The sequence below is a fragment of the Musca autumnalis genome, unplaced genomic scaffold, assembly GCF_047663935.1.
Source record: "Musca autumnalis isolate F117 unplaced genomic scaffold, ASM4766393v1 scaffold_5, whole genome shotgun sequence".
Classification (NCBI taxonomy): domain Eukaryota; kingdom Metazoa; phylum Arthropoda; class Insecta; order Diptera; family Muscidae; genus Musca; species Musca autumnalis.
Window position 1 is genome coordinate 99,526,882 of NW_027412088.1, and position 26,060 is coordinate 99,552,941.

The 26,060-nt window shown below is 34.6% G+C and overlaps 1 protein-coding gene across 4 annotated transcripts in view; it reads left to right on the plus strand.

Moving 5' to 3' along the window:
- Positions 1-23,101, plus strand: part of LOC141406087 (ATP-binding cassette sub-family G member 1-like) — a 51,757-nt gene extending 28,656 nt beyond the window's left edge. For all 4 annotated transcript variants that reach the window (XM_073991132.1, XM_073991136.1, XM_073991135.1 and 1 more), the window contains 7 exons: positions 15,875-15,992; positions 18,204-18,539; positions 18,594-18,832; positions 18,920-19,164; positions 21,976-22,144; positions 22,224-22,480; positions 22,558-23,101. In XM_073991132.1, the coding sequence (XP_073847233.1) occupies positions 15,875-15,992; positions 18,204-18,539; positions 18,594-18,832; positions 18,920-19,164; positions 21,976-22,144; positions 22,224-22,480; positions 22,558-22,962 (1,769 nt within the window). In that variant the 3' untranslated portion in view covers positions 22,963-23,101. The remainder of the gene's footprint in view (positions 1-15,874; positions 15,993-18,203; positions 18,540-18,593; positions 18,833-18,919; positions 19,165-21,975; positions 22,145-22,223; positions 22,481-22,557) is intronic.
- Positions 23,102-26,060: the final 2,959 nt, after the last annotated feature.

Genomic DNA, 26,060 nt, shown 5'->3' on the forward strand with positions numbered 1-26,060 from the left:
TGACTGACATTTTGCAATGGGAAAGAGCAAAAACTGCAATTGAATTTGCAACAAATAACAAAAGAAAGATGGGAAAAGAAATTTAATTGGAGCACAAATTGCTACAGTTCAAAGGAAATAAGAAATCTCAACAAAAAAGATCCTAAAAGTCACAAAATGTACAAATATTGCCAAAAATTATCAAGGTGTGATGTATTTCAGAAATTAAAGTAGGGTGAAATAAGAGAAAATTTAAAGAAATTTCCTCAAAACGAACAACTACTTTAATTGAGCCAAAAGGTTCTAAAAATGGTCAGATATACCAAATTGTATATTGTGGTACCAAGTGTAGGGTGTCTGCCCAGGTGAGATATACTACTGGTAGGGTGTATTTGTCCAAAATCCAACGACAAATAACCTATTTGTCTGAAAAAGTAATGTTTGCCCAAGAAATCAGCGCAGATAAAATAATTTGTCAGAAATATATTTTATTTGGTTGACACATTGGTGCAAAATATGCCACAAGTGTATTTGTCCAAAAATCTTACCCCACTGTGCAGGGACATCAACGGATATAGCACAAAAGAGAATGAACACACAAGCAGAGAAATGACCATGCGTAAGCAGCGAAGCTCCCACTGATGAACAGACGTTGCAAACGACCAAGCAGTGTGTGGTGCTGATGAGCAGAATTTTGTAAGGGACGCTTAAAAAGGCGGGAAAGTTGTTGGTAGAATTACAATGCAATTTCTCCAATTAGAATTATTACCTGTTGGACAAAAGGGAGAATAGAAAAACGAATGTGGTTGGTGATGGACGATATATACAACAACAAAATCAAATGCAGCGAAAATTTGGATAGTGCGTTGTTATTGTAAATTTGGCAGTGCAAATTTTCAAAGGGATTTTATGTGAACGAGGGAATAACAACGCCAAATATTTTTTGGATGGAGAGGATCGTACCAATGTGTGTAATAATTTAACAACTCGAGAGCAAGAGTTATTGGAAGTTAACGATGTTGTTATTGCAAATATAACAAAATATATTTGCAAGTTCTCAGTTAAAATGAGAACAGCCACAATTAAAATTTTACGAAGTAACAACACCGAATGCTTTGTATGATCAACTCGACTGATCGACTTGATCAGTACAACTACAAAGTATTTGCAAGTTTAGCAACAACTAAGGGGTTTTATGTGGAGGAATGGAATAATTAACACAAGTAGTGGTGTTAATAGTCGACCAAAGTGACTTTTAGCTACAATCAGGAATTGCAAGGCTAGAAACGACGATTGGAAATTATGAGTGTTCGTTGTTATGGTGAGACCAAATGATCTGGAGCTAATCTAACAGGAATAACAACAACACGGATAGTGATTTGTATGATCAACGCGGCGTTGGATGATCAGTACAACAACGATTTCAACAATTTGTGTGGACTGTATATTAGGCGAAATTAGGCAACGAATTTAATTCACACGCGTAGGGCGATTGAAATTCGACCAATGATTTTTTATAATGCTCAAATTAGTAACCGAAACAAAAACGAAATGTACTAACACTCGCGGGTAGCTCACTTTTTTGGAAATCTGAGTTTACGTACCTGGTGTTAGTGATTTGTTGATGTAAAAATAGCAATGATATGTGATGTGAGATGATCCAATGATTTCTCCGTGCAAAGCAATAACAAAAGCTTCAATTCTCTCTTAAGAGAGGGGGAACAACAACAAGACTGGGATCTATCTGGCTCGATGCGACCAATGGTTAGGTTAGGCAACAACAAATTCTCCAGTTCGATAGGATAAAATGTTGCGGTGAGGGAGGGGAAATCCATAGGTTAGACAAACGATAGCTCAGGTTACCGTATGTTGAGCAGTGGAGGGAGAAAAGAATAAGAGAAATAAAAACAACCAGTATTTATTCTTAATATAAATATAATTGAAGTTTATTGTGATTCTTTTCAAACAACAAAATAGATTACCTTTTGTAATCGGTGGTAGTGGCGACAGAGGCCTTTTAGTAATAACGCGTAGACGTTATTCTTCAACAAATGACTAATGACAAGTGAACGCAGAGGTTCTAAGTGATCGCAGAGGATCTCATGTCATATACTAATACATTTACAAGTTATTCCAGTGAGAGCAAAGTGTAACAAAGTGAGCAAACCGACAACAACCGATGCCCAGCGGCGATCCGCACACTACGGTATCCGCAGAGGGAATTGTAGAGGAGATGCCAGTGCGCCAATCAGCATCCGTGATTGATCGAGCAGGGGAAGTTGGGGGACAATGTATCTAACTTATACACGTTCATTAAAACACACTAACACACAGTCATAAGTTGCCAATAGTTTTACTACATTCATATTTTGGTCTGTTCTCTTCTTGGTCACCCATGATTTCGATCCCTGATGGCCAAGACATTGCAGCTAACAAAATTAGCAGCAGAGCCACCATAATTACCCAGCAAACCAAATGCTTATTTATTTATTATAGTCAATGGAATTCAGTTTCCTTACAGACTAAGATAACAAATGTCTGATATCCGACACGTCTGAACAATTTCGGAAGCAAAGTCGTTCAGATTTCGTTCCGATTTCTAAACGATTTTTCGGAGAGGAAATAGTTCAGATTTTGTACCGATTTCGGAACGAATGTCGGAAAGAAATTTCCTTTCCGAATTTCCCAAGGATTTTCTTCAGATTTAGTTACGAAATCGGACCGAAATCGATCCGATGTCGCTCAGACATTTCGTTCCCAAATTATGTCAACCACTTAATACAACTTTCGTTAAGATATCGTTACGATTTCAGATCAGATATCGGATGTATCGTCCGTTAACGCAAGCATCACAAACTGACACACACAAAACAATCAATGTAAAGAAGAGGAACCATGAACGATATTCAAATAAAAATGATGGACTAAAATGTTTAATTGAATGAAAAAGAGCCAACGAACGAAGTGAACAACCCGGATCTTTTTGGTGAACGGAACGAAAAAGATCGATCCGCTTAATGAACGAGATTGCCCAACACTAATAGAGTTGTATAGTAGAGTTGTACAAACTAGTTCATTTGAAAGATCTAGTTCAATAGCTCAGCTCTTTAAACTGAACTAGGTCAGTAATCTAGTTCATAGTTCACTGTCCAGTTCAATCATTCGGCTAAAAATCGTTCACCGGCGGCTCTTAATCGGTCGTTTGATGAAAACGCATACATACACCAAATACAAACAAACAAAAGACTATAATTTAACTACTCCATAACAAAAATATTACATTTACATAGTTTTATTGCATTCTAAAAGAAAGATTAATTCATTTTAGAAAAAAACATCCTTCATTTAGGTGGCTGACAAAAAATTTTATGTTCTGTGTGTGTGTAGAAATTGCCATTGCGAAAAAGCTTTGTGCGTGTGTGTTTCTTTTTATGTTTTCCCTTTTTTATTATCCAAAAAGGCAGATTCATTAGGTAATCGATTCGACATATTGTAATATGTTATGTCTCTATGTTTTTGTAGAAATCTTCATTTTCGGACTGCTATTCCATGTACCTTGATCCAAAACGTAAACAAACTGATCACATTACGAAGGCATCCCTTAACATAGACGACGCCGTCACTTTATGTATTTGTGAACGACTTGTTGAACTAGATTGTGAATCGTTCGTTGATCGTACGGTCACCGACTGATTATAGTTCAATGAACTATTGAACTATATCGACTGATCTAGTTCGTACGCTCTTTTCAATGAATCGTTCAATTGAACTAGTTCGTTCATGAACTATACAACTCTATTGTATAGTTCACGAACGAATTAGTTCAATTGAACGATTCATTGAAAAGAGCGTACGAACTAGATCAGTCGATATAGTTCATTATAGTTCACTGAGCTCCGACCGAAAAATAAAAAAGCGACCAAATAAGGAACGAACGATTCAGCACGACGTTCACATATCAGAAGTGACGCCGTCGTCAGAGTTAACTGATGCCTTTGTAAAGGTAATATTTTTGTTTACATTTTGTATTTTACAGATACGCACACACAACTTTATTCATCGTAATTTTGTAATTTTAATATTTTCATTTATTTTTAAACATAAATAATTAAAAATTTTAAGATTAAAAAATTCCAAATTTGCTTTTTGATCACACCAAACATGTTTCCGTTGCTAAGTTCTTTAAGTTTGTTCCTTTTCGGTATACATATGTATGTATGAGTTTGTATACAAATGAATGAACGAGTCAGAGCGGCGAACGATAGAACGAAAAGACAGCTGACTGACAGAGTTTTTCGACGATCTACTGAACTAAAAGAACGACCTAGTTCGTTGTAGAGTTGTACAATCTAGTTCATTTGAAAGATCTAGTTCAATAGCTCAGCTCTTTCAACCGAACTAGTTCAGTAATCTAGTTCATAGTTCACTATCCAGTTCAATCATTCGGATCATAATCGTTCAATCAAATGCACACATACAGCAAATAGAAACAAACAATAGAATAGTTTAACTACACCAGAACAAAAATATTACATTTACGTGTTTTATTCCATTCATAAAGAAAGATTAAGTTGGTATTAACTTAAGAAACCACGTCCTTTATTTAAGTGGCTGGCAAAAATCTTGTGGTGTGTGTGTGTGTAGAAACTGTCAATGCGAAAAAGCTTTGTGCGTGTGTGCTTCTTTTTATTTTTTCTATCCAGAACAAGGCACATTCAATATGGGAATATGTGGAATTTGTTGTGTTTTTGAAGAAATCTTCACTTTCGAACAGCTATTCATTGTGCCTTGTACCTTGATCCAAAACGTAAAAAAACTCATCACTTAACACAGACGACGGCGTAACTTTATGTATATGTAAACGACATGTTGAACTAGATTGTGAATCGTTCTTTCATTGATCGTACGGTCGCCGACTGATTATAGTTCAGTGAACTATAATGAACTATATCGACTGATCTAGTTCATACGCTCTATTCAATGAATCGTTCAATTGAACTAGTTCGTTCATGAACTATACAACTCTAGTTCGTTGAAATGCTTACATGTGCACCGTCAACTGTTCTTTTTTTTTAACAAAACGTACCCGGCCGACGGTTAGCGTTAAACATACAACTCTCGGATTTGTACCGTACTCATAACTTAGTAAGGAGTAATATAAGTAGTTATTTTTGTTTACATTACTTTGTAATGGGTTACATAATGATTAACGGAACCGATTTTTTGCTGGGTTTCAACTTGACTGTCAACTTCTCTCTCTCTCTCTCTGTGTGTGAAGTTCTGGAATTTCACGCAGTCTAAAGAGGTCATAGAGTTAAATTCCTCCTATTTGGTTCTCCTGGCATTCCTATGAGGCGGTTGCCTCTTACACGGCGTTTATATTATAGATTTTTGCAGGGTTAACCTTCTTTATGAGGATTTAGTTGAAGTATAAGCAATGTAAATGACAAACCCACTGGGTTAATCCGATTATATGTAAACGGGGTATTACTTCTATACGAAACTTGAAAGTATATCGTCCTTTGATTAAATTTTTTTTTTTTTTGATTAAAATTTTGATTTGATTAAATCACACAGTACAACACAATTGAACTTTTTTAAAATTACAAGTAACCCCGCACAGATTATGAAAGTGGACCGAAAAAAAGAAGACACGTGTATCGGAGTTTTGAAAGTTTACGTCGGGAAGTAACCTAAATAGGCGTGGCAAGTTCCGCCTATTTCTACAGGTTTTGAAATATTCGACATCAGATTCCTTGGAATCCTTGCATTTTAGGTATAAAGTGTCTTTGCCAATATTAGTGGCAACAATGCGGGGCATCTTTTAATGATAAATTAACCCTCATGCGAGTCACTAAACTTGTCTTTTTGATCCCTTTTTTTCAAAAAAGTTTAAAAACTCCTTTAAAATGTGATCATATCAGATCAAAATATTCTACAAAATTATTTGTCATAAAATTTTACTATAGGTCCCCGAATACACCAAAATCGTACCTAAACACCAGGAATCTGCCAAAAATAAAGTCACATTTTAGGGTTAATGTTGTACTTTATCTGAGTTTATTAAGTTTTGTCCCACAAAACTTCATTCCAGATAGAAGACGTCAAAGACAAAAATATTCTCCATCAAATTTCAATATAAATCGCCGAAGAAATGTAATATGTATTTGCAATTTATATCAAGAAAATATATACATCAAGTTTGCCAACAAAACACCCAAATATTTTTTGAATAAATTTGTTTTGTTCTTTTTTCGAGTTGATGCACGAAAGTAACATGAAATTTAGTTTTAGACGAAAGGTGTTAAAAGAACAAATATTCTGCACAAAATTTCACCGTTAGTCTCAGAACAAACTAGATATCTAAGTAAAATACTTTGTTAAGAAAATGACGTTACAAAATTAGATATTACAGTTAGAAATTATTTGTTAAACTTTTAGATTCTTAATTAAAATTTATTCCATACTGAGTCAAAATCTCCTAAAATACTTCACTTTTTGGGGATTGTGTCAAAAGAAGAAATGTTCCAAATCAGATTTCATTATGGATCTCTGACCAAAAGAAATTTGTACCTATAATATTTAACGTCTCCAGAAGCTTTCGCTTTTTATACATGATTTAGGACCATATTCTATAAATAAATATGGTACCGTTTTTATTCACATTTTCGTTATCTGCGGTCACAAAATATATTTTATTGATGTATTTTTCATAATAAATTCTTTCAGTAGATTATGTGTGCCCTATCCAGTTTGTTTTTGAAATAAATATGGTAAATATACATAGGATAAAAATTGATAACCCAGATCGGACTTTCCTAAATACTATAAGGATGGCAGCTCGCCTGCTCTGAAAAAATTGACTGAATTACCCCTTGAAATCGAAGTATCTAGACATATCCTAACTAAATTTGTTAGGATCGTTCATGATACACACATTTATGTCAGTTTCTAGGGTTTATTCAGTAAATTTTATCAGAGCAGGAGTAGCTGTCATCATTATAGTATTTAGGACCACGCCAAAATCATGGATGTTAGGACTCGTATGTCAGATATATAGTTTGTTGGCAAACTTGATGTATATATTTTCTTGATATATATTGCAAATACATATTTCATTTTTTCGGCGACTTATATTGCAATATGATGGAGAATATTTTTGTCTTTGACGTCTTCTATCTAGAATGAAGTTTTGTGGAAAAAAAAATTAATAAACTCAGATAAAGTACAACATTAACCCTAAAACGTGATTTTACTTTTGGCAGATTCCTGGTGTTTAGGTACGATTTAGAGTTTTGGTGTATTTGACTATAGGCCAAATTTTATGACAAATAATTTTGTAGAATATTTTGATCTGATACGATCACATTTTAAAGGAGTTTTTAAACTTTTTTGAAAAAAGGGACCAAAAGGACCCGTTTAGTGACTCGCATGAGGGTTAATTTTTTCATAAAAAGATGCCCCGCATTGTTGCCAGTAATATTTCCAAAGACACTCTATACCCAAAATGCAAGGATTCCAACGAATCTGATGTCGAATATTTCGAAACCTGTAGAAATGGGCGGAACTTGCCACGTCTATTTAGGTTACTTCCCGACGTAAACTTTCAAAACGCCGATGCACGTGTCTTCTTTTTTTCGGTCTTCTTTCATATTCTGCCCGAACTATCTTGTAATTATTTTTTGTGTTGTACAGTGTTATAATTTCCGTTCGCTTACTTTAATACCCCGGTTACACTTAACAGTATTAACCCAGTGGGTTTGGATTTCAAATGTCAATTCCATAGCGCAAACGTCAAATAAATCCTCTCGAAGTGGGTTAACCCGGCAAAAAAATCTCTAGTGTAACCTTACTATTATTCTTATAAGCGAATTAGATTTTTTACTTTGAAGGCTTTAGTAAATGAACAACAATCAATTACAATTTGAACAAATTATGTACATATAGAGTAAACAAACGAATACCCATATTACTCATATTATTAAAAGACTATTGCGAGAAGACATACCAGTACTCGGATCATTTTTGGGCAATAGAACGAATGTGTCGTTTTCGATCATTCATTCAAATCGGTCATATTTGTTATTATAAAAGTGCAATTAATTCGTCGAAAGATTTGAAACATTCAGTGTTGTTTTTGCCTTTGAAATGAACGGACTAGAATGTCGCGCCTCGACTACCGTCGAAGAACGAGATGTACTTCAAAAATTATCGTGTGTTAGGGGCGTTAATTTGAAGTTTGTGGACTTAACGTTTTTTGCCACTAATGAAGATCGAAGTAAATAAAACAACAACATAAGCAGACAAGAAAATTATGCATGCAAAAAATAAGAAATTGAAATATTTAATAACTGTGAAGGTGGAAAATACTAATAAGATACAAAATAATAAACTTATATAAAATTGTGAAAAAGTTTATATTTAAATATATACAAAATAACTGTTGTGGGGTTCAAAACTGGGACATGATTTACTGATACGTCTGTATTAAATAAATTATACTTTGAGTTTATACTACATATCATTTGGAACTTGTTTTTTGTTTTAATCAAATAATATTCAAACTTTGTGTAATAGCACGTTTACATAAAACCGGATTTAATAAACCCACTGGGTTTCAAATATCAATTCCATTGCTTATATGTAAAACAAATCCTCATAAAGAATTTTAACCCGGGACAAATCTACAATATTAACAGGCTATAAATTGAGAAATAATACTTTCATTTTGTGGAAGAAAGAAATATTCACATAGGTTTTTTGAATACGAAATTATAATGAGGTGAACTGAATTAAATTATTAAACAATTGTCAAATATCGTTATTAATAGCAATTATAAGATTGTCAGTCCGATTTCAATGCAGTTAAGATGCATTTAAAAATAATATTTTAAAATCGTTTGTTTTCAGTGTCCACAGATAAGATAGCAGTAGCAGTTCCATTAAATTGCAATTCCATGTTTGCTATCAGTCCTGCGGTCAATTTTCAATGCCATCAATTTTTTAAACAAACAAAATAAAGCAGCAAATAAGCTTTCTGTGATTGTGGAAGAAAAATGCAAATATAACTCGAGATATGTTAAAAGTCGTTGCCCTCTTTTGCAAAAATATTTTGATCTGCGATAATTTTCAGTTCCAACAAATGCATACCACAAGTGTAGTGAATGCTATAGCTCCGTTTCACAATTGTGTTGAGCCCCATATACATATCTTGACGCTCCGATTGGACAGAATTTGGGTGTTTGGTGCACCAAATACTTTGAATCGGGCGAACATATTTTCGAGAGCTGGGGCTGAATTCTGTTTCTATGAAAATATGTCTCAATTTACATTAGGCGAGTTTACTTGCGGCAATTGTCAGTTTGATGGAGAGAGAGGTGAGGTATATGGTAACCCTTTGCCTCTCAACACCCTCTCTCACCCACAAACTGACAATTGCCGCAAGTAAATTCGCCTAATGTAAATTGGGACTATGAAATGAAAAATTTTATAAAGGAAAAAACTGTCAAATGAAACAAATTATAAAGAAAATATTTTTCATTTCAAATTTTCATAGAACAAGAATCCAGCCCCTGTATTCAAATCCGATTTCAACATAACTTGGCAAACTTGTTTCTAGTTTGAATTCAATGACATTTTCCAAATTGCCTCAAAATTGGACAGAATTTGGTTTTTTGGTACATCAAATACCTCAAATCAGGCGAAAATATATGTGAGAGCTATATCCAAATCTGAACCGATTTCAATATAATTCGGTAAACTTGTTTCTAGTTTGAATTCGGTGACATTTTCCAAATTTGGCTTTTAGGTCTTTAACTAATTAATTGCGGGTTGCCTGTGCGTTCAAAAAACAAAATAAATGTATGTACATATCGTCGGTGTCATGTTTAAGTGTTCCATACGCCAGTATTGACATTTTGAGATAAGGGTACCTTACTAGGTTTTAAACCATGCTCTTTCAGATATTTTTTCGGTTTTCTTCTATCTCCTATAGTTTTTGAGATATTCTGATGTCAATATGTTCCATATCCGCTTTGTGGCGCAAAAAGGTACAAAAATCATGGCGTTTGGGCCAAAAAATTGCCCAATTTTGTCAAGTTACAAGGGCTAAAACTGAAAAGTAATAGTTTAAAAATCTAATATTTTTATATATTGTATTGTTATATGAAAACCACAATTTATTTTCGCTTAAGTTTAACGTCTCCTATTTAATACAAAACATGAAAATAATTAAATTTAAGACAATGTATTTAAATATGATTCCATAGCCAGTGTCAATAGTTAAAATAACGACTTTGTTAATTGTTGGACTTTTCGAAAGGATTTATATATAGCCTTCTTAACATTATCAAATAATGTGTAACTTATAATTTAAAGCCTACAAATTTGTTTATTTCGCTTAAATGGGTTGAATGATAAATACCCTCCCTTATGGTGGAGGGTATAAAAATGAATGTTCGAAATCAGTAAAAATGTTAGTATAACGGTCCATATGGTCCATTGAGTTACCGGTTGGGAAACGCGACAGCCACATTGTTGTTTTTTTTTTCAAAAAACATGGCATTACCTATACATTTTTCATGTAAGGCGACACTCAACCATATGTTGTTTACTTTTACAGTTACACGTTGCTAAAGTTGAAGAATTTTTAACAATTTCAAAAATAACATAAAAAAAATAAATTTTCTTGTGTTTAAAGTGTAATATCTTTTTTCTGTGCATCAATAGTGGCCATTATAGAATGGAATCGTCAACTTCAGGTAGTTATCAGAATTTTAGAAAGATATAATTATAGCAAAAGTATTTTAGACACATATTCAAAATTAATTTAAAATTTATCCATATTTTCCCTATTTTGGAAAAGTATATCACCAATATTTTTGAAAATTTAACATAGCTGAAGCCAAGGTTTACCCTTTTAGAATACGCGACTTGTGATTGTATATTATACAAATTAAATATTTTTGGATAAAATGAAATGTTTTTGGATGTGGCAAAAAATATTGGCCTTAAAATATAATTTGCGTGGAAGCTGTGGCTACATTTATGTTAAAAAATGGGTAAAAATGGGTTGAAGCCACCATGTCTTTTTTTGTTTTCTCTCGATTTGTGAGTAAACCACACTTCTCTCGATATTCCTGTCAAAGTAAAAGTAGAAGCAAACTAAATAAGGATCATCTCACTAATGTATTACTTTTTAAAATTTGAACTGCTTCTACCATTAAATGATGCTGACATTTTGAAGCCAGATTTACAGTGTTTTTTGAAATTTTCTTCTACTGTCATTCCGCAAATAGGTTTTTCAAAAAATTATATAGAGGATTGTAATACTTGCGATTCTGAGTTATTTGATACGTATATTGTGAATGTAGCCTGCACAGCTTCATAGAAATCTGCATCCAAATGCGGAAATTTTGTGCGAACATTTTTCTAAAAATCATATTTTTCGGGTCTAATATTTGCAATTGTCTCTGGAATACCTCGTACTCCATTGCACATTTTAGTTTTTTACATTTCGAATCCAATAAATCATTCCTCGTGAAAATCTATCTACTAAAACGCGAGTTACGAGAAATTCCAAAGTAGAAAAATTACCTAAAATTGTTTTTGAAAATGTCGCGTATTTTATCGCGTTTTCTGCGGATCGTTTCCACTGCAATGAAAAAACTAGTGCAGCATCTTCGTTTTAGCGGAAACAGAGATTTGAAAACTTTACTGATAAGGAAGCTACATTCATTTTATCCCAAAAAATAGTGTGTGATGCTACATCCACGGTTCTTAATAGGGATAGGCAAGTCGACTTTCGATTAATCGATTAGTCGACTTTTTGGTTTGAAAAGTCTAAAAATCGAAGTCGACCTTTGGTTATGAAGAAATCGAAAAGTCGACCTTTCATGGTCGACTTTCGATTTTCTTACCCAACTTTTTTTATATGACAAATATTATAATAACACCCTCTGTTGACAGCAATATGTATCAAAAATGCTATAAAATCTATCAAAAATCGATTTTAGTCGACTTTGATCATAATCGAAAGATCGAAAAGTCAAAGTTTTTGTTAAAGTTGAAAATCGAATGACCGAAAAGTCGACTTTCCCGTTGAAGGTAAAAATCGAAAGATCGAATAGTCGATTTTCGGCTTCGATTACGTATCCCTAGTTCTTAATTGATCGCCTTCAAATAGATAAATATCGATGTAGATTTTCATGGTTGACATTGAAATCGGATGCGGACAAAAATTGAATGCACCTTGCGCAAATTAGCGATATTTTATAGGTTTTTTAATGCTAAGATGCAGCCGATGCTACATCTTAGAGTCCAAATTATATTTCGAAAAATATATAAAACTTTATAGATATGGTCTTGCTTTACATGAAAATCACATGCGGACAAAATGATTTTGATAATTACGCGATTTACACGTATTTTAAAATGCATATAAATTAAAATGGGTTATTTGACCTCTATTTCCATTTCAGAAGTTTTGAGATACATCCTCATCAACCCAATTACCTTCCCTAATGGAAAAGCTTTAATATGAATGTCATTAAAGCAAAATCCGTCTATTTTATTGGGAGATTTAAGCAAAATGAAGGAAGTATTCCTATAGATTTTTAAATTTTTTTCTACTACATAATGGATGTGAAAAAATATTTTTTCAAACAAAAAATATGTAATTTTTTTGACCAAAATATGTGCTTATTTTGGCTGTAACATCGAAACTATAACACCAATCTGTATTATTGTAGTCTCATTTGATTCGCCGTGAAGTTCTGAAGCACAACAAATTTTTATGTAATTTTATGACCACTAAATGGGCCTTAATTTTGAAAAAAGTTGACTTATATTCAATAATTTATCAATTTTATGTACATTCCGCGAATTCTGTGTAACATTTTGCAGGTATTATGCAATCTACTCGCTGAAGACACTTCGAGAGAACTTTTTTGTAACAATTGTGCTCATTAGCGTTTTTATAATATTTTCTTTCTTAAAAAGCGAAATAAAAGCGCCATAACTTTTGTCCGCAACAACCAAAAATTGGCTCGCGACCAGATTCGTACTGGGAATTTTTTTCTTAACCTACATATCAAAAATCGTTGATGTAGCGCGAAAAAATGTATCCTTTTTTTCTGAAATGGAATATTAAATAATTGACAATATTCGTGATATAGAGTATTAAAAAAAGTAGCGCGACGTAGCGTGATAATGATAATTTTGTATTTTAGTCCTGAGTGTTGTCTTTCGAAATCAACACAAAACTCGTGCCGTTTTTTGCCGTTATTTTTTTATTGAAGAAATGGTGAAAATAGTCATTCATTAAAAATCTGGGAATTTTGAACATAAAATATGTTGTACTCGTTATTGGAGCTAGGATTGTTATTTTTATATTGTATTTGTTGTTTAGCGTCGTGTTACTTGTATTTACTCTACGTACGACTGGCTATTATGGATCGTCATGGGGATATTGTTCTTGGAAATTTACGATAATTTCCTTTCAGAAAGTAGTCCTCTTTATGTACTTAGAACCACTGAATATACTTTTCACACACTAAGAAATATCCCAGCTAACAATTTTTTCCGAGGGCTCTGATATCAGATTTTTTCTGAGATTTTCTGATTTTTTTTAGAAATGTGGCCGATTTCTCTAATTAGACCGATTTTCTATAAGTTTATTTTAAGAATCTCTGCACAATTTCTAAAGAATCTTAAGAATCGTCATTCCGAATTCGTTCCGATTTCTAATGGATTTTCTAAGGGAATTTTTTTTCGGTTGATGTCGAAGAACAAAATGACTGGTCATAAAATTCGCATATACAATTTTACATTTTTTTTAATATAAATGCAACATACGATAATTCAAGCTAGTGTTGATAGCTTCAACATACTTCTGCACATTGTTCTACTGTTAATCATAAAATGATAACAACAGGCAAAATCATTAGAAAGTTTGAAATTATAATCTTCCATAAATAGTACATTAAAAGAAAATTGTCTCTGAGTGGGGTTTGTTCAGTACAGTACGATACGTGTTGTGTCAATAACAAAGGCGTCAGCGTCAGAATTGTTTCCGATTTTTTTCAGAAAATCTGAACTTTTCTCCGAGTTTTTCCAGAATTTCCTTCCGAATTCGGACAGATTTTCTTAAGAAAATCTAAATTTTTCATCGAATTTTCCAGAATTTTCTTCCGAATTCGGACCGAATTCTGTCAGAAAATCTAAATTTTTCTCCGAATTTTCCAAGAATTTACTTCCGAATACGGACCGAATTCGTCGCGAAACTCTAATATTTTTTAAGAATTTTCTTAGAAAATTCTTTCCGAATTCGGTGACCACGTCCATACAACTTTCGTACCGAATTCGATACGATTTCGGCATCAGAATCGGATATTTTTTCAGAAATTCTGTCCGAATTCGATACGAATTCGGAAAAAAATGTTAGCTGGGATATTTTGCCGTAAACTTATTAGGGTATCACTACAATAAAACGTTTAACAATAATTTTTACAATATCTATTCCAAAATATGTAAAAATTCTCCTAAAGGAATGGGCAAGATCTTCAAAATATGTCAAATTTGACTGCTCCTGTATATGGAGGTTATTCCAAAGCGAGAACATATGGGGACTATGTTTCGTAAAAATAATTTTAATCCCTTCAAAATGCACGATTTACAATTTAAGCAACTTTAGTTTCAATATATAGTTAAAATGTTCGAAAACCCCAACATTTGACTGTACCTTTACATGGGGGCTATACAAAAACATTGACCTATATTGAAAAATTTTCCCACGATGAATTCTTAGGCACTCAGAATTATAAATCCTAATTTGCAGAAAAATATACTAAAAAATGTGGTCAAGACCCTCGAAATACATAAAATCGGGAGATACCCTTATATGGCATCTACATTAAAAGATTGATCTAACTTTATAATTCATTGCCAAATATTAGCTTAAGTAGTAACTGAAAATATTAGAAGATTTTATCCTACTAAAATAAGAAATGTAGACAAAACCGTAAAAACACGTCATATTTTTATGGTACCCATTTATGAGGTCTTCGAAAATACCTCTCCAATCCCTTAACATGCACCAAACTCTTTTCCGTTATATTGATTGAGGCGTAAACGTTCCAAAAATATTAACATTAGGCCACCCAAATGCTTTCCTGAATTAATCTCCGTTTTATGGGATCTCACCCCACTGTGCGCCGTTTGGACTCGGTGGCAATTATTAAAGTTACACCCTTTATTCACACACAACTACACTTTTCTTAGTTTACACTAGTCCGCGGTCTGATTTATAACTCACTAACCCATCTGCAATTCCCCTTATTTATACTCGCTCACTGATGCATAGACAGCTTTAGCATCCTCAATCTAGTGCTTTGTTTACATTTACGAAATCCCCTCGATTTCAAATGTCAATTCCATTTCTTAAACGTCAAATGGAATCTCATCTGAATTCCATTGGATTTAATTTGACGTTTAATCAATGAAATTGACAGTTGAAATCGAGTGGATGTCGTAAATGTAAACCAAGCATAGGATGTTCTACAATGATCAAGCTAAATGGCAATCAATTCCCTCCAACATACCTACATATATGGATGTAGGATATGGCTTTCTATAACGTTTTCTTTGTTATTTTTTAAATACTGTGTCTGTATTATATTAAAAGCGTTGTGTTTGTAGTGTTTTATAATATTATAGCACGTTTATATATAACCGGATTTAACAAACCCACTGGGTTTCAAATGTCAATTTCATTGCTTATATTTCAAATAAATCCTCATAAAGAAGGTTAACCCTGCCAAAAGCTATAATATAAACATGGCCTAAATTTATGTATATTCAAATAATTTTTCATGTATGTTTTTGTTTTTTATAAAAGCTCCGAAACAAATATTAAAAGGATTAAGTGGCGAATTTCGTGCCGGAGAATTGACAGCCATCCTAGGACCATCAGGATGTGGAAAAACAACGCTTGTAAACGTGCTGGCAGGTTATAGGTGAGTACTCCATTATTAATGATACAAATGTGAATATGTGAATGTGAAAATTAGTAGTCTAATGTGAATATGGCTTATACTCGTAGTACGATTAGATTTACGAAATCCACTGTATTTCAAAAGTCAATTTGATTGATATATTTTAAATATTCACAGTGGTGTAGGTTATCATATAGTGGGTCCTGCCCGACTTTGATCCTTTCCTTACTAGTGTATGTTTTCTATTTTAAATTAAAATATATAGATACATATATAATTGTTTAGACATCTGATATTACCATCAGCCGGTGTGGTAAGGTTACTATGTTTCACATGTCTTGATTCTAACGGTTCAACGTATTGTCGGCATATGTTAGCTTAATAATCCAACGATAATAATAACTTGTGATAAAGCTGAATGAATCATGGTTATCATGAACGTTTTATTGCATGCCGAACATGCAGATTTGTTTTAACAATGCATTTTATGGCCGTCGTATAGCATTTGAGTGGACCCTCTAGTTTCTGTTGTGATATCTGCCCTGATTATCTGACGTTGAAATCAAAATCGAAGAAAAACAATGCAAGTGCATTTTTGACAGCCAAAGCGTTTGTGGTGAAAAAAGTTGAACACATGTGGTAAGGGTCAGACACTAGATACTACCAAAATACGTCGAGCGTATTCAATTTTAAGTTAAGGGGAGTACCAAGATCTATTTAACAGGTCACGTAAGTAGCACAAATACAACTCTGTTTTTGCCAAAAATTCTTCAATATGTCAAAACGTTTGTTTACGTTTTCATACAATTAATTCACAATAACAAAAAATTTGACAGATTGAAACCAATCATCTGGTCATTTTACGCCACCTTATTATTTCATCATTGGGAGTACACATTAGGTATGTCTTTTTACGTGATAATTTGTAATAATTATTACACAAAAGTTCAGTAAAAGAGAGCAAAGTGAGAGAAAAATTTTGACAGTTGTTTGCTGAGAAATTAGGTCTGTACGATAATTCAAAAATTTGTACAAACTTTTACAAAATGTTGTTCGATAACAAACTTGTTCAGTAGAAAATAAATGAGAGAATTTTTCAAAGCAACTTTTAGCAAGTTCGATCAGCAGTAGTGGGATTCTGTAACTCCTTTTTGCTGTTATCGATAATTGTCGGTAAAATTTAAATGCTTATAATTTCGATAATTAACGAAATTTTTCGGTAAGTTAACGATGAATAAAAAGTAGTCGCTAGCCTCTACCGACGCAAACAGTGATGCCAACTTTTCTTTATGTTTTTAGTCATAATTTTGCGATTTTATTTTACCGATTTTTGTCGGTAACAGCAAAAATGAGTTACAGAATCCCACTACAGCTGTTTTTTAATCATCTGCTAATGTTCAGCTGCTCAATGCTTATCTGATTTTTGTGGAAAAATACTACAAATATTACTATTCAGCTATATTTATTGACTATTTTATTAATATATTAATTATTTGTATTTATTTTGCTTAAAATTGAAGAACTTTTTCATTGCATTTTTTTTCACACATTGGCGCCAATGCTTTTGTTACCTTGCTAAAGTTTACTAATTCCTTTGTGTATACGTCAAATGAAAACTCATCTGAAATCGATTGGATTTCATTTGACGTTTGAGCAATGGAATTTACAGTTGAAATCGAGTGGATTTCGTAAATGTAAACATAGTATTAACCAACATGACCATGTTCGTTATTGACATATTTAACTGAATTAACCCCCAGTTTTTGTAAAAATTTTTATTCTTCTCACACGAATTGTCAAATTTTGTATATCGATCATGGCAGAACTACCAGGTAGTGGTATCACACCAGCTGATCGAATATGAAAAGTCAAATCCCTTTATAAAAAAAATATTTTTGTTGTAATTTCCCCAACAACATAAAGAAAATTTTGACATAACAAATTCAAAATTTTACGATGCCACTACCTGGGTAATTGTGCCATGATATCGATTTACTCGCTTTAGCGCAAATGTAGAGCGCTGATTTTTAAATGAGGAATCCTTAATGATATATGGAACGGGTATACGAAAAATTAGATGTGTATGTCATCTGGGGGCTGAGCTATGAATGCCTAAATTATTACGAATATAGACGAACGAACAAAAATAAGTTACAAAAACTGGGGGTAAATATGTGAATTACATACATAATTAAATTAATTAAAACAAATGTTTGTCAATTCTCGTTTTAGAATTCAACGTACAACGGATAAAATCTTTATTGACGATAGACCACTGGATAGAGCCACATTTCGTAAAATTTGCCGTTATGTGCTTCAAGAGGATCATATGTCTCCTTATTTTACAGTTATGGAAACAATGATTATGGCTTCCAAGTTCAAATTAAACCCTCTCTGTACCCAGACACAACGATCTGCCACAATCTCATCACTTTTGGAATTTTTTGGTCTTGTAGAACAGGCAAATACAAGAATATCAAACTTATCAGGTGGCGAACTAAAACGGGTGTGCATTGCAGTGGAACTGTTGAATAAACCGGTGATGATATTTCTCGATGAACCAACAACGTAAGTTGAAGAATATTTTATTTTTTTAATCAAAAATAATCTTGTCACATTTAGGGGTTTGGATGAATCCACAGCATACAGATGTTTGTTGCAGCTAAAGCAGTTAGCCCAAAGTGGCCACACCGTCATATGCACCCTGCACGCACCCTCATTTCGCTTGTTACAATTGATTGACAATGTTTATGCAATGGCCGACGGGCAATGTGTCTATCAGGGTGCTGTTCAAAACATAGTCGTGTATTTGGAACAGTTCGGTCTGAAGTGTCCGAGTCATTATAATCCTGCTGATTTTCGTAAGTGTTTAAAATTATAACCCTTCTTTTTAACCTGGGAGGATAAGCCTACCTTTAATAAAAAATTACGATATTTTCTTTATATAGTCATCGAGGCTACAATCCATGTATATGGCAACTTCCACGATAAACTAGTAACATCTGTAGATAATGGCAAAGTAATCAAATGGCGCCCAATAAATGAGAAAACCCTGCAAGATGGACATAAACATACATTTAAAATTAATGAAAAGGATTTCGATATGGAATTAAATGAATCCATTCAAATTTCATGGTGGTTACAATATAAGTGGATTTTCCAGAGGATACTTATTAACACATGTCGTGACAGGGTAAGTTATGAGAATATATTTAATGTATGTATAGTAAAGGCTAGTCGTCCCTGTGAGAGAAGCATTACGATGTACAGTGGTTGGACGATTATCAGTCACTGCTTATCGTGTCTATCAATCAATTTAGTTGGTAACCGTAGGTTTTTTAAGAGTTTTGGACTATAATGTAAGAAAGCATGGACTTGTCTACGAAAATCAGTAAACAGGACGACAAGGAGTACCTTCGGTAATAATTTCCAAACCCTCTTCAAACAGTCATTTAACAGCCCTTAAGCAAAAATGTTGAACTTTGTGAAGGAGGTACCCGAAGATGTTGTCTGATATAGACTTCCTTGGAACATAATCTACGTGTAAAAGACATTTCCGCAACGATCCTGAGTCTCGAAGCCTAAAAGCCTTCCTCTCTGACTGAAACTGGGATTATAATATCCACCGATCCAGGATCACATTCGGGGCTGAGAAGTGTTTTTGGTTGAACCGGTAATCAGTATTGTCGTAGTCCTTTGCACACGTGATAGTTTGGACAGTGACGCTTTATTTGCAAGTGCTTGCCACCAAACAAGTCCACCCCAGGTTAAGCCAAGCTGTTCGAGGATATAGAGAAGACTACCCTCCAGCCTTGGTTGAAATTTTGGATAATCAATTATATGTGTGGACGCCAGTCGTTTATGGTCGTTATACATAGCTGACTTAGTGCCATCCTTCTTAGGAATATGAAAATATCCGCCGCTAAGTTCACTACCACACTGGTCACCACTTAGACGGCTGAAATGAGGCTTCCACTGAACATATTGTTCGATGTTGTCCTGATTCCGGCCACTAACTGCGCCAACGTATTGGGTTTAACGTTCGATAGCATGTTTAAGTCGTCCGCGCAAGCCACAGCTTTTTGCGATAAGATCAGAAGTAGGAGCATGGTCCTCAAGATGCTGGCCTGCGGCACTTGGGGTGCTGACAGCGAAAACTTTCTGACCTCTTACAAAGCATTTGGCCGGTCTGTGGTAAGCTATGCGGCGGTTTGGTATGCAAATGTTAGCACTACGCAGTGGAAGAATATTCATACCTACCACAAGCCGCTTTGAGGATTGCAACAGGGTGCCTCTTCATGATACCAGTGGATCATCTTCATGAGGAGACGAAGGTTTTACTGATGCATCAGCACAACAGGATATTGTCGACGCAGTACCTGCTTGGGTGTTATCGCATCTGAGGACAGGCTTTCCCCACCCAGGCATGTCAGGGAGAGATTTTCGATCTAGATAGAGAGGTCCGAAGGTACAAACAAGAACCTCTAGACCAAGGCAGGCTTGAATAGCATTCACATCAGTGTGAATGCCTTACTTCAAGACCACGCCCCATCCATCTCAGCAGAAGTGATTTTAGTTTAGTTAAGGTCTGGACGATGCTGTAGCCTCAATTCCTATTGGGCCCGAATTGATGCCATGATATCGAACACATGACCCGCATGTGCATTATGATCTCGCACCCGGCACGTTGCATTTGTTTAGCTGCCCAACTAACCCCACTCACTTGTCCAGGTTGCAGAATTTTTGAGTCTGGATACAGAGGAACCAGAATCAGATAACTGAAATAATACACGTACGAACATATTTGCGTTGCAACAACAACAACCGTAGGTTAAGATAGACAGGTTCATGCAGAAGAAGAGTGCAAAAAGTACTTTCTTCGTCCGTTCCTCGATATAATTGTTCTATGTCAAACGGTAGTCCCAGTTATTTTGCTTCCGGAGAAAGTGTCAACCGTCCAAAACTGGAGGCTGAAAATCGGAAATATTCCATTTCCTTGTGAATAGCACAAGTTTCGCCTTCTCTGGGTTTAATCCAAGACCATTGTCATGGACCCAGCTTGTCAGTTGCAAAAGAGTACGTTGAATAAGGTCAGACAGGATTGGTAAAAATTTACCAATTATCACTACTACCACATAATCGGCATATGCCGCCACCTATTTTTCAGCCGGTTGAAACACAAGAATTTTGTATCTCATCAAAAGTCGAAGAGCAGAGGTGAGGGCTTTGAATTTACTCCAGTCCATTTTCCTGGGATTTCTATGGAGACTCTGTATTATGCAAAGTTTAGAGATTTGTAAAAGAGAAGAAAAGCTTTTCGGATACCCTCCAGTTCTCTATATCAGAGTCGTCCATGTTGGTGAGGTCGATCACTTCCCCCCTAGTCGGTTTTGAAATGTTGGGGTCTTGCACCTGTTACATATTCTTAAATTATTTTATAAAATAATGTTAAATATGGATACACCACTGATATTGGTGTCACTGCTTCCCCAGTGGAAGTGAAGAGTTTTTTCATCGCATCCAAAAATAACCGAACCTATGCTCACCAGTTCGTCTAGTAGCTCCTGCGTGATCTTGCCTGTTGGGACGGGGCCTCATAAGGCATGTAGATCTGCTCCGCAATACTTCCATTCGTACCGTAGTGATGACACCTCTACTGTAAGTACACAGAAGGATATAATTAAGGTTGCTTGTAGCAACTATCCATACTCTCACCTTATCCAAATTTGAGGTGAAGAACACTGTATCGGTCTTGCCACTTGGTCTGCTGACCTTAGGTGTTTTGGAGGGATTCCGAAGCATAACCTTCCTAACCCGAAGTTAAGCACCCCCTCGACTCCTTAAGTAGTCCACTGTAAACTTGTTGAGGCAAACTTGATGACAAGACCGTCGTTCCATTAGCCTAAAACCTGAGGGTATAAAAACAGTGTATTATGTCACATTTCCATATGGATTTTCCCTCATTTAACGATTTATATTTCATTTATATTTTCTTTATTTATAGTTCAACATTAGTTTAAGAGTATTTGCCCATCTATTTCTGGCCGCATTAGTGGGTGTGGCATATCATGGCGTTGGAACAAATGCCCAGTGGGGAATGTATAACTACCACTTCAGTATGCTGTCGATGGTGGTATGTGTCTTTACAGCAATGTCACCCGTAATAGCATCAAGTAAGTATTCGAGTTATTCTTTACTTTAAGAACTTAAACGACATATTTTAAAATTGATATTCTTTCCCACATTTTGCAGCTGGCGCTGAAATGAAATATCTGCAAAGACAAATCTACAATCAATGGTATTGTCTGAGTTCATACTTTATGGCCCTGCTAACAACACATGTCGTGACTGTTTTGATTATGTCCATATCGGCTTCGGCCATTCTCTATATCTTCAGCGATCAACCGATGCAATTCTTTCGTTTTGCATTATTCACGGGAATCCTTTTTCTCACATCGATGGTTGCATCAAGTTGGGGCTTAATATTTGGAGCTAGACTAAAGCTAGAGGTGAGATTTGAATGAAACATCATTAGACGCTCAAAAAAATTATTATAACTCGTAAATGTATGTATCCTTATTTGCAGCAAGCTTTTTTCCTAGGTCCCTCCTCAATTGCAGTTTTCGTAATTTTGTCCAATTATGCCACCGAACGGGAGGACTTGAATTGGTTTGAACGAATTGTCATGAACAGCAGCTGTATGCGTCATTCCCTGGAGGGTATTTTGGCGGCTTTGTTAAAATTCAATCGTCCCGATTTGATATGTCCTCCCACGGAATTTTTCTGTTTAATGTCAAAACCCCAAAGACTGCTAAAGCTAGTTGGCAGTTTAGATGTCAATTACAGCCAATCAGTGATATGGTTATTGGGTTTCTATGCCCTCTTTACAGCAATATCATATTTCGTTCTCAAATGGCGTCTAACGGGTGCAAGAATATCACATTTGCAGCTAAAATCGTTTTTAGGTCGTTATTTATTTTTGGAAAAATGAATAAATAGTGTAATTTATTAGATTTGTTATTCTATTTAATAGCGTAATATTTTATAAGATTTTTAATAAAAAACAAGTGAGAAAAGGCTATAGTCGGTACGGGGCCGACTATGTAATACCCTACACCACTACCTCTGTGCATAATCTTTTCACTCGAAAACATTTCTTTTATGGAGATACGAAAGTTTTCACCTATCTGGCTTTTATACCAAATGACTTAAGGCGAACTGATTCAAAATAATTAATATTTAATTTTATACTAGGCTACTATCGACATCACCAACATCAATATGCTTCTATCTCTGTGAGCAAATTTCGTGATGATCCGATCAAAATTCCGACCTGTAGTGGTATTGCAGAAAAAGTGGAAAAAGGGATGTATTAACGACTATTGCGATATCTTTATTATTTGACTACCTACGCCAACCTACTTTGCATAATTTTAAAGATGGGATTTTCTACTTTCTTAGTCGGGCTTTGCTTTTAGAAGGTCCCCAACCAAAGGTGTGATATCCGTCATGTTTATTAAAATCGCAAAAATGAAAAGTTGGGTTCTATTAGCGACTATTGCGATATCTTCGTTGTTTGACCGCCTACGTCAACCTACGTTGCATCGTTGTAAAAGTGATATTTTCTACTTTCATTGCCAGGTTTTGCTTTTTGTATACCCTTATAGACACTGAGATATTTGCTTTGGAATAAAGTGTTGACTTTTTCTCCAAATAAAGTTTTTGCTCATTCCGACCCCTTAATATTATTCGACCATCACCAAAATCAATAGGCTTCTTTCTCTGTGAGACCCTCAGTAACCCTCGTGATGATCGTGACGATCCGATCAAAATTGCGGCCTGTAGCGTGATTTCCAAAAAAATGGAAAACTGCCAGTTGTATTTGTAAGGCCGCCATCAGACCATCTGCTTTTTCACATGTATGGGATCAGCTGTTCTGTATATTAGTATACCCAAAGTGACTACATACATGTGAAAAAGCAGATGGTCTGATGGCGGCCTAAACAAAACAAGGAAATGTCTATAAATTATTGGAATTTAAAAAACTAATAATTTTTCACATTTGGTTGAATATTTTGGAAAACATGAATGAAAATTCGTTACATTTTCAATTTTTATGTTTCCACATCATTCCACTAAATGCATAAATTCTCGCAGAAAGTAGAATTCTTGCAGAAAAGTTTGGGGTCGCTGGAAATTCATAGAAAAAGGAGAAGCTGTTTCAATGTTTTGTTTTAGAAATCAAAGAAGCACATGTTTATTAGGGCTTTATTTTTTTTAATTTTAACAAAATACCTCACATATTAACAAACATTGTATAGCCTCTACAAGCGGGGATTTACTGCGCGGCTTATCGTTCGAACTTAGAGGAGGTTACATATCATTGATATGAAGAAGTCTTTCTGGGAAATGTTTTTTCCGAATGATATATTTTTTTCTCAAAAAATATATGTCCCCAATGTACATCGAAATAGAAATAAATGTATAAAATGTCATATGAAATTTGACACTAACGTTACAACCCAGTTCAGTCAGCTGTGTATTGCTGCTACCTTTTCTTATTCTACCAAGAAAAAACTAAGAAATTTGCATTGCATGAATCTGACATCTCTAAGTCTTATGCCACACGACGAAACTTGCATTAAAAACATTCCTCCGGCGATTATTTCTGTTTTTTGTATTTTTCTTATCTATGAACATTGCTGTTTCAGAATCCGCGAAATCTTCCCATGTGTAAGCGGTTTTCATCAAAAGTTAGTTAAGACTGAGCATGATATTAGGTCTGTACGATAACCCAAAAATTTGTACAAATTCGTAACAATTTTTACTGAATGCTGTTCGATAACAAAATTATCCAGCAAAAGAGAGCGAGTTTGGAGAGATTTTTGGAGAGTTTTGTGACTGAGAACTGCGGGACAAATTTTCCCAGCAAAAATTTGCAAGTCTGATCAGCTGACTTTTAATCACCTGTTCAATGTAAACAACTCGAAATGTTAACATTAGGTGTGTACGATAACTTTCCCAGCAATAATTACTCAGTCGTTGAGTCTCAAACGATGACAAAAGTGAAAATAAATGGTTAAACAACTTGCAAAAATTATGTTTAAATTATTTGATACACATTTGTGTTGAAATTCCTATTATTCTGAATAAATATAGTGTGTGCGTGTGTTTGTGTTATTGTATATGTGTGTATGTGCGATTGTGTGCGTAAGCAAATGACGCAAAAAACAGATGCACTTCATTTGATTCTAGGATTTCGTAAAACGAAATCATTTAATGTGCATAAGTAAATTGGACTTAAGCAACAACAACTACCATGTAGAATTCTCTTCAATTTTCTAGTTCTTACTTTACCTTTCATTAATGTGCTTTTGTTTTGCCATAATGATGTAATTACCGTTTAGTTTGCTACTTCTTGTATTTTGTTGTTGTTGTAATTACGTCATTAGTGTGATTTTCCACTTGTATTGCTCTTCGCACATGTATGTGAGTATGATTGTTCGCTTAGGGGTAGTTTACACTATATGTAAATGTCATATGACATGCAATTTTCCATCGTTATATATTCGCTAATATTTGCAATATTGGAGATTTTCCTTACGCCATTTACTCTGTGGGCCCACACCAGCAAAACTGTAAAAAAAACTACGTCTCCACATTGCCTCCGTGGGTAGATATGGAATGGTTTTTTTTCGTGTCATATGACATTGATAGATAGTGTAAACTATCTCTTAGTGCGAATGTGCGTCTGTGTGTTCGTTGCACAGATTCGCGGTGTTACCAGACGTTCTGGAAAATTCCCCAACAGGGAGATTTTGGGATAAATACAGGTGGAAACAGCAACGACGAGTCAATTAAAAATTTTATCGCGAAGTGCGAAGTGTAAACTTCGACTAGTAAAGAAGTAAAGTAAAGCTGTGTACTTAGCTATAACAGTCAGTTCCGAATAAGTGTAGTAAATTAAATAAAGCATTGTAGAAATAATCTAAAACGAATCCTGTTTTATTTGGTACAAATCGTACTGGGGAATAAAACAAGGTCTACACGGAGATTAGTTAAATCTTATTTAGCTTCACGTGTTTGGAG